Source organism: Equus przewalskii, chromosome 22 (genome assembly GCF_037783145.1).
Source record: "Equus przewalskii isolate Varuska chromosome 22, EquPr2, whole genome shotgun sequence".
NCBI classification, from domain to species: Eukaryota; Metazoa; Chordata; class Mammalia; order Perissodactyla; family Equidae; genus Equus; species Equus przewalskii.
Window position 1 is genome coordinate 47,659,989 of NC_091852.1, and position 10,276 is coordinate 47,670,264.

The following is a 10,276-nucleotide window of genomic DNA, read 5'->3' on the forward strand; positions in this document are numbered from 1 at the left end:
TCTTTAGGACCCAGCTTGGTTTCCAGCACTATCGTGGGAGCACCTGCACAATGCCGACATCAGTTCAACCCTGCAGAAGAGACGTCAGAGATCCAGGGGCTAGTAGAGCTGAAACGGACCTCTGCCCTCCTCACCCAAAGCCCTTGCTTCACAGGAAAGCGAAACCCAGGCAGGAAGCGTGGTCTGCCTCAGGTACAGGCGGGAGAGGAGGAGATCCAGGGTTATGGGAGGGAAGACTAGGATGACCTGGTGACTCCTGGATATAAGTTGTTAGGGAGAGAAAAGAGTAGAGGACAATTCCAAAGTTTCTCAGTTGGGGTCAAATGAGAAAGAGCAAGTGTGAAGGAAATTTGATGAGCTCAATCTGGGCCATGTTGAGGGTGATGCGTCTGTGTGTCATACAGACAGATATCAAGCAGACAATTAGATATTATAAATCGGAAACTGAGGAAAAAAGATGAGGCTAAACAGCTAAATGTAGGAGTCCTCAGCCTGTCTGGTTGGTGTTTGCAACTACCACAGAGTGAGAGGAGCAAAGAAATCGGAGAGGGGCTAACAGAGATGCAGCCAGCAGAACAGCAGCATCGAAGGGCTTTGTCAAAAATAAAAATAAACAACGTAGAGAGGAGTCTGCAAATTGACCCACAAATGAGTGGCCAAGGAGATGGGAGGGAAACAGGAAGGACTGGTGTCAGCAGAGGCAGGAGAGAAACTTCCAGAAGGCTACCGTGTCCGGCAGGTGCAGCACACACTGCTAGCTCCTTCCCCAATCGTCATTCCCCCTTCTTTCCTTGCTAACAAAACCTTGATTTTTTTCAGAATGGCAATAAATCTGGTCAAAAAAACACAACAAAACATGACTTCCCAGGCTACTTTGCATCCAGAGGTGGCCCCAATGACAATCTTCTGGCCAATTAGATATAAGCAGGTGTCTATCCACTTGGTGGGGCTGCCAGGGAAACTGTTATTTTCTTGATACAAGTGATCAAACAGCTGGCATCTCACCTTTGCCCTTTGCCCTTTCTTCCTTCTGGACTAATGATTCTGTGTTCAGAAAATAGCAGCTATCTAATGAGCTGAGTAGAAAAGACACACTCCACAGATGCTGGAGTGGAAAATTAGGAGTCTGATCCTGAGTCTGATCCTGACAGTGAGGAACTAGGGAGTCAACCTTGACTCTACAGCCACCTTCCTCCCTAGGACCCAAGACACTGGATTCTACCCTGAAAACTCCTTCTAAATCCCTTTCTTCTAACCACCCCTACCAGCCCCGCCTTGATCAGGCCCACGTCATGTCTCGCCTGGCTAACTGAACTGCCCTCCTAACAGGTCCCCTGCTTCCACACGCCACCCCCTCTAACTTGTCCTCTAACCTGCGGCCACCACCTGTTAAAAACGGAATACTTTGTGTTGTTTCCTGTTTACAATACTTCCACGGTCCTTCATTGCCTAGTGGATAAAGTCAAAGGTCCACAGACAGGCCCTTCATGATTTGGCTCATGCCTTACAGTGATTATGACACGCTATGCAAATATACATTTCAACCATTTCGTGAACAAGGACCACGTACCAAGCACTGTGCTAGGAAGTATGCATTCATTTAGTCTTCATCACATTCCCTCACATATTTGATGGTGATATTCTCATTTTACAGATTCTCAGAGAGGTTAAGTCACTTGCCCAAGACCACATAGTTAGTCTAAGTGAGGAAGGCCTGGATATCCAAGTTCATTCCACCAAGGCAGTGCCTTGACAAGAAAGAAGGTACCCCCAGCCCTGCGGCCCTGTACCTCTATTCCCCCTCTACCCTATACGCGAAGCCTTGCTGAAGAACCACAGCCGAAGCAGGTCTTGCCCCCGCGGCCAGAGACTCCATCCCCCGCTGCAGTGGGAAGGAGAGCGGTTCTCCACTCCAGCTTCAGCAAGGGAGGAGAGAATCGCCCCGGGCTGGAGCGGCAGCGCTGGCCGTTCGGCCTGTCCCGCCCAGTCAAGGCCCCTCCTTCTCCTCGCTACCTGGGTGTTGGGTGGCAAGCGCCCAGATGGGGATCCGGGGGCCGAGAGCCCTTCTCCTTTGACCCAGCCGGCCTGGCTGGCACCACGGCCGTGTCGGAGTGGGATCCGGGCTCCAAGACCACCCTCTCCCGGGTCCGGAGCTGGAAGACCAGGGGAAAGGACTCTGGTGACTCCCCCAAGGCTCGAGCAAGACCGGGCATCCACTAACCCTCACCACTAACTCAGCCTGGGCGCTGGTCGTGTGCGCTCCGCTGCGCAGCCTGCTCCGGGGCAAGAGCGCTTGGCGCGCCGCTGCCGCCCAGCGCCGGACCGAGAGCGCCCGCGGGCAGCGGGAGCCTGGAGGAGGGCCGCCCTGGAGCCCCGAGAGCCTCGAGGCTGAGAGACGCGTGGTCCGGGAACCTCCTGGGAGCTGTCGTCGGGGTCGGGGAGACCCAGATTTGTAACTGGAGAAGGGTCCAGCTCCCCAAGGGACATCTCCAGCTGGCACCTCTGGCCCTCGGACCGTGGACTCGGAGCCCCGGCTGCCCCGTGGGCAAACCGATCTGAGTTCTGGTCTCCGGCCAGCGAGAGCCTGGCACCCGAGATCCCCCCGGGCACGGAAGCGGATCCTGCCGCCCCGCTCAGCCCTCCCGAGCAGCGGCGCAACGACTCCCGGCTGCTCCAAGCACCCCAGCTGGACTCTGAGCAGCCTCTTCTGCCCCGGTGGCCTCTCCCCGGGGTCTGACCCCCTCGCGCCCAGGCGCGTCCTTCTTTGTTTCTGAGCTTGCTCTGAAAGTGATGTAACGAGGCCAAGCTCGCGCGCCGCTTTCCCTCTTCCCAGACTAAGTCCTCCCTCCCTCCAGCACCCGGAGCTCTGCGCGCAAAGCCGGGCGCTGGGCTGCGCCGCCGCTCCGCTGCCAGAGCCCTGGGGACCGACGGGCGCTGTTGAGAAAGATACGCTCCCACGTCCCACCTCCTGGATGCAGAGTCAGTAGGAAAAGCCAGGTTTTCATTCCAGAAACAAGGGAGAGAGCGGAGGAGACAGCTGCTGTGGAGGTTTCTAAGGAGACTCAGACTGGCTTCTTTCCCTGCTCCCGGGAGACGGCAAGATACCTCAGGTACCCCGGTGACCCCAGTGGGTGGATGTTTATATGAGAGACAGAGGTTATAATAGTAAAAGAGAGAGAGAGAGAGTAAAAGAGAGTGAGAGCAACACAAACGGAGAAATAGTGTCATATTCAGAGACCAAGACTGATGGACAAGTAGAGAGAGATAAGAGTAAGAGAGAGCGAGCTGGTGGATGGGAAATTGACTTAGGTTTGTTTTGGTCGTTTTTTTTTTTTTTAAACCCTCTGTGGTTTTGCCTCTGACAGAAGAGAGAAACGCTGCTCCCTGGCCAACAAGCAGCCCCCAACCTGGATGGAGTGAAAGATGCGGCCTGATGACATTAACCCGAGAACTGGGCTGGTGGTGGCCCTGGTCAGTGTCTTCCTGGTCTTTGGCTTCATGTTCACCGTCTCTGGGATGAAAGGAGAGACTCTGGGAAACATCCCCCTCCTGGCCATCGGGCCAGCCATCTGCCTACCAGGCATCGCGGCCATTGCCCTGGCCAGGAAAACGGAGGGATGCACCAAGTGGCCTGAAAATGAGCTGCTCTGGGTCCGCAAGTTGCCCTGCTTCCGGAAACCCCAGGACAAGGAGGTGGTGGAGCTGCTGAGGACCCCTTCGGACCTGGAGTCGGGCAAGGGAAGCTCAGATGAGCTGGCTAAGAAGGTGGGCCTCAGGGGAAAGCCTCCCCTCCAAGGGCAGGCTGAGGTGCCCATGGCCAGCTCCATCACCACCCCCACCCCCACGGAGGAAGGAGAATGCCAGAGCCTGGTCCAGAGCGGGCATCGGGAGGAGGCATCAAGATACCTGGATGGCTACTGTCCCTCGGGCAGTTCCGTCACCTACAGTGCCTTGGAAGCCAAGTGCTCAGCCTGGGACCGGTCCCAGTGCCCTGAGCCTGAGGACAGCATCTTCTTCGTGCCCCAGGACAGTATCATCGTTTGCTCCTACAAGCAGAACAGTCCCTATGACAGATACTGTTGTTACATCAATCAGAGCCAAGGCAGGTGGGACCACGAGACAATAGTCTAAGCTTTGCATACAAAGGTTGCTGTGTTGATAGACACATGACTACACTCAGCTCCCGAAAGAAGGAAACTGCTCTGCTCCAACAGCCTTCACACTGTTAGAAATGGACCTGGTATGTGACGGGTGTGCAAACCTCTGGTGCCTGAGAGCCATGTACATAGGCATGTCGGAGACACATTTCAGGGAAGGGTGATGAGGGCTACGGACACTGGAAGAGGCAGTGGGTAGGAGAGGAAGCAGTTCCAATCACTTTTTAACGATTTAAACTGTGCTGGATGTTTTGTAAAATAACCCAAAAAAGTGCTACCCGGCACCTGCTCAAAGTAAGATAGGTCTAGAGTGGGCTGCAGATGCCAGGCATGAAATGATACAGGGGCTGTCCACAGGGAAACAGAGCTGCTTCCGGTCTGAAGAAATGGAAAGAAAAAACAGTTTAATGCTTCATTATGTGAAACGATTTTTATCTGGTGAAAGCTTTTCACACTTAGCATTTGCTGAAAGAAAGATAAATCAAGAAAAAACAGCTACATCCCTCCTCAGGTGGGGTGGTTTTCAGACAAAGGGGAGTTAAAGACAGTTGAATTATATAATTGAGTTTTATGATATTATCCTCTGACAAGATCAGGGATTTCAAATAAAGTAAAATAAGTGTGACCAGCTGTGTGAAAAACTAGCATTTTTAAATGGCTATGTTACTTCTTAAACTCTTCATTTAAATTGATTTACTGAGTCTTTATCTGAAGTGTTTTTTAACATTGATGATCATTCATGTGCAATTTCCTCATCAGGTGCAAAATAACAATAATATCTTCATAGATTAGAATTTGTTTTCATCAAGTCAAAATGGATTTTACATATGTATCAAAGTGTTTTTAACATTTCTGGGAGACATGTACTGATAATTATCATTCCTATATGCCTTTTAAAATCTAAAGACTGTGAAGTCAATACATTAGTCTTGACTTTATGCAGAATTTACGTGAAATGCAATGGTTAAACTTCTGGAAATGTCATTATTTGTACATTTGTCGAACACCTCCAGAGACTGCAAATGCCAATGAAACAAGAGTTAACCTACTAGATTTAACTAAAGCCCAGATTTTATTAAGTTCACCTGATCAGTGAACATTACATGACAAAGGTCAGTTTTATTTCGTACTTTATTTTTTTGCTGCTGAGGAAAAAAAATCACAGTGGGATCCTGAAATGTATTTCTCATTTCACTTGCTCAACTGTAATAGACAAGACGGCAATCAGCCAGAACACCATGTGATCCCCGTTGAAGAGAAGTGTTGAATTACGTATAGAAATAGTGGTAAATTTCATCCTGGAGATCAGGATAATTTTGCATCCTTCAAAGGATGATGATTTATTTTTAATCATCAGATAGTTTCAGCCACTTTCTCCCAAAAGGGGAATTGAGGATGAAAATTTGGGGTATACCTCTTTTGTGAATTTCAGGCCCAACTCTGCAATTCTTCAGGTGTAGCAATTATGCTGTCTTCAGACCCATGCCCTTAAAAATCACCATTTTCAAATCAAATTCAACATCAAAAGTATGTAATTTTTGTTTTAGTAGGGCTTAAAAGTCAGAAAATGAGATGTGTGATCCTGGGCAAAATTTATTTTCTCTCACCTCAGTTCCTTGAAGCGGGAGGAGTGGAACCGACTGACACCAGATTATTTCTATAGTTCACTCCCAGTTTGAATATTCTATGGCATTATGTCAAAGGCACTTTATATACTGCCAGGAAATGAGTTACAGAAAATGCATGCCAAAGTTACGCAATTCATGAAAACACTTATGCAACGTGGAGTGAATTCTTGCTACAAAACTCAAAAGAATTTTGTAGATGTACGAAAGCAGATTTGTTTCATTACCAAATATCATTTATTCAACCAAATACATTTCTGGGAATAAAATCAAGATGTTGAGAGTAAAATATTTTTGAAGAGAAGATTTTCAATATTGGCATAGCCCCAAATAGTCTAATACATCCCCTTGCACTAAATGTACTTTACTTTGGATTTGGCATGGAGGGAAAACCGTTTCCTAAAATCACGATACCCCTTAATATTTCTAATGCATTTTGAAAGATGGAATTCATGTTTTTATCAAAGTGAAAATTATTGGATAACTTTTAGGAATATCTTCCTCTAATTTGTTCCTCATTTGTGAACATCTTTAGAGATGAGGAGACAGCAAGCCCTCAGAGAGAGATGGTCACAGAGCCTCAGCAAACCCTACACAGGGTCTGAAAACAGATGCTTGTAGAGTCAGGTGTAGTTTGGGGTTTGGAAAAGTTACTTTCTGATTTCTTGGAACCAGCTCAAACTCCTGGATATCGTACAAACACACACACACACACACACACACACACACACTCCAATTTCCAAATTCAAAGTCAACTACTAGTTTAGAGATATAAGGTGTTTTATCATATTTTCAAGTTCTATTTCAGAAGAAGCTTACTTTGGGTTTCTTCTTGCATCCACCTACTTAAGATACTGAAGGTATCCCAGTATGCATTTGAGGGAATTTTCTGCAGGGCTAAAATATCAGCATGCAAGTATTGTGCTGGGAGGCTTAACTTTGATCAGAAAGAATAAAATGTGTGATTGTGTGTGTGAATTTTTCTTAACATCTTATTTTAAGCAACCCCCTCCTAACATGAAACAAGGTAGCCTGGTACCCCAAATCAACTACTATTCAGGGTCAGACTGTCATTCTTTTGAACAGAAGTGGAAGTGAAGGAAAACAGGAGAGAGAAATGTCTAAGCACTTGAGAGGAAAACAGAGCAGTTCATGCCAATCAACAGTTTTAGTAAATTGTTCTTATTAATTTAATAGATGTGAGGATTGTTCCTGGTATCCTTTGGAACTTTTGGACAGATATAAATTTAAGCATGCATTAGTTATTTTTTTTTTATTTGCTGCTAAAGCAAATAGTCATTTCAACTTGATTTTTAAATAGGCATTTTATTTTCAAAATTTCTCTATTGAATTTCCCTTGCTCTATATTCCTACTTATTATGCAGACGGGTTCTTTTTCCGAACTGCTTCTTGATTCCAAGGTGTGAATTCAGCCAAGATACCCAAGCTGGAGTATATTTAGACAACTGTTTCGAGATTTAGTTTCTGTTGCAATCATCACAGCAAACAAAATCCAGATACACTTAGGTTCAGGCCCTCTTCCAAACCCGACTAACCAGCTCCTTTGAAAATGTTTTCAAAACCGTGGATCTTAATAACCACTGAGCTGACAAATGTAGGGAAGGAAGATTCATTCCTTTAAATGTTTTCTCTTTTGTAACATCCAACCTCTACTTATTTATTAATATCGCCCCTCTGTACCAACAGTACCATTTATTTGGTGAATTCACTGTTATTACTATTATTTTATAACATTAAAGAAAATGTTTTTGAAAATCCACAGTCCCACTATCCTAACAGAACTACTGTATTTCCATTTTAGTATATTATCTTCCAGGCCTCCTCCACATGCTTAGGTACCTTACATATTATAATCATGTGTTTTTCTTTCTTCTCTTAATTATATCCTAAGTATGCTTTCATGTTTCTATGCAGTGTTCCTAATTATCATTCAACAATTGTGTAATATGCCATTGTGATGTACATAGTGATGTACATAGTGATGTGCCATAATTTATCATGCCATTCCTCATTGCTAGCCAGAAACCATGTTTTATAGGTGGTTTCGTATGTTACTTTTTTCTACTGTTGGTAACACAGCTACGTTATTTGTCGTTTGCCCGAAGAGGTGAAAATTTACAATTGAAAATCTGTCTCCTCGTAGACGAGAGTAAGGGGGCAGAAATGTGTGAATGGGTTAAATGCTTGATATTGTTGGTTTTCTCTTCACACGTGTAGACGCAAGACATAGGGTAAGAGACAAAATAATGCTTCTTCGAAAAGGTCCCCCCTCAGGACCAGAGCCAGGATTTTTAGGAGTGAGACGAGACATTTCTGCAGTTATTACTAGCATGTATTTCAAAATCAGATGACAGAGGTGTCAATCTTCAAGAGCATAATGTTGAACAAGCAAAATGAAATATAGATGTAGACAATAATAATTACTTTGTAATATTTCAAAAGCATTTTCTTAAAGTATCTCACCATACATTTTATATTATATTTAATATGTATGTATATGATTATCTATCAATGACTTACAAATGAACTGGAATTTCAGAAACTCAATAGACTCCACCCATGAGTTTTCTATGTTTCAGTTCCTCACTGGAAAAATTAAACTGAAGACGGAGATATGGACAAATGCTTGGTTCAACTAAATATCTCAATAAAGAACTGAACTCCATTCAGCCTCTTGTCCAGATTACATAAAATCATGTAAGCACCATTGAGCCAGAGGTCGTGTCCTTGATTTCTCACCACCGACCACAGGGTCCTTACTCCATGGAACCCAAAGGAAAGAAATTTGTACATGACGCTGTCCAGATACTCACACAATAGACCGGCACTGGCATTAGAGCTCCACGGTTTTTGGCAAGTTATTCCTGGACCTGGCCCTTGCTAGAGATCCTTTCCTTATTTTTCCCTTTATTCTTCCTCCTGACCCCATGTTAGAGCCGGTAGACTTGGCAGCCTCAGCAACAGCCCAAGCTTTGCAGGTTTTATTCACAATAAGGTACAGAGTGACAGAATGGACCGGTTATGAAACAGGACATAAAGCTATTAAAACATCTCTTGTGCTCCTCTTGGACAAATCTGGCCCGAGAAAGTTAAATATAAAAGATAGTTTTGCAGTTAATCACTTTCCTATTTTTCATGGTAACGAACTATTGTATATGAGACAACTCATCAGTCTGAGGCAAGACCATATTTGTTTAAAAGAATTAGGCTTTTGAAAATCACCTGAATCACATGTAATTCAACATGAAGAGTGCGGACGATTACCTTCGATGTAAGTGACTAGACAATCAGACCAACTCAGAACGGCCCACCAGCCCCCCTGCTCTTCCAACCGCCTCCCCCGACTGCAGCGGCATCTTGCTGTTCCAACTATGCCTTGCAGCTGACCACCGTGAGCCTGCGCCCCAATCATTTTCTCTGCCTCAAATGTCCAACCTGCCTTCGCCCCTCTGCTGCTTGATGCCCTAACATCCTTCAAGGGGCGGCTGCCACAGCTTCCACAGTCTTTCAGATTTTCCCACTCAGAACTGACACTTCCATTCTTCTCTGGTCTGACACCTCCGCCATTACCATTGTGCATCTTAGTTGCGTATGTGTCTGCCTCTCCAGCTACAATGTGAGCTATTTAAGGGCGGGGGCAACATTTTACTCATCTTTCCACTCCGCCTTCTCCGCACACACACTCTGCCTTGCTCAGTGAAAACTCTCAGTCGCACCATTTGGGTCACCGTCAAAGCTTACTTCCCCTTTCTGGCAGGAGAAAAAATTCTGCCTTGTCGAATTGAATTAAATTAAATTGAATATAGTCAGCAACAATGTGGGCTAAAATAGGCTTCTCTGGGCTGGGACCCTCACTTTGACTTAGCATATTGTTTCTTTGGGGAAACCACATCTTACATAACGAGGAGAAGAAAGAGATAAACCTCTCCAGGACATTTTCTCCTCCCGCCACGGTTGACCTGACTCCCACTCCCTGCCTCTCTCCGTGAGTCAGTGGCCACACCGTCCTCGTGACAAGAACGGGTGGTTCCAGAAGCACTTGACAACCAAGCTTTTTGAATCCCCGACCAGAAAGAAGGTGAAGCAATGTACTCAGGTTAATCCTGTAAGTAGGTCAACAAAATATAATTCCTCGCCTTTGACTATTGTCCCTCTATTATGCTTCCATCCAATATTTCTTCACAAGACATTCAAGGCCACCAGGGTATTCTCTGGGATCAGTCAGGACCAACTTGCAGACCCCCACTCCCGACCCCCAGGGAAACTTCCCTTCTCCAAGAAGGCTGGCAGATGCTCAGAGACTGTGATTTGTGGCCTGGAAAAGCCCTGGCTTGTTCTAGAAGATCATCGCATTGCTCAGCAATCCCCCTGAGCAGAGTCTTAATAACTTCGACCGGTATAATTTGTCCCGTGATTTTCCCAAATGATCTGACCTGGTAAAAGTGGGATTTAAATTAAGTAACTCTTTTCCTT

At 45.8% G+C, this 10,276-nt stretch overlaps 1 protein-coding gene across 1 annotated transcript; it reads left to right on the plus strand.

The window, feature by feature from the left end:
• Window positions 1-1,819: 1,819 nt before the first annotated feature.
• On the plus strand, window positions 1,820-8,468 carry TMEM215 (transmembrane protein 215). Its single transcript, XM_008507136.2, has 2 exons — window positions 1,820-3,110; window positions 3,366-8,468. The coding sequence occupies exon 2, from the start codon at window positions 3,424-3,426 to the stop codon at window positions 4,129-4,131; it is 708 nt and encodes a 235-aa protein (XP_008505358.1). The 5' UTR covers window positions 1,820-3,110; window positions 3,366-3,423; the 3' UTR covers window positions 4,132-8,468.
• Window positions 8,469-10,276: the final 1,808 nt, after the last annotated feature.

What these genes read in the sequence shown, in the direction of transcription:
- TMEM215 (XM_008507136.2), top strand. Translation starts at nt 3,424, where the DNA reads ATGCGGCCTGATGACATTAACCCGAGAACTGGGCTGGTGGTGGCCCTG.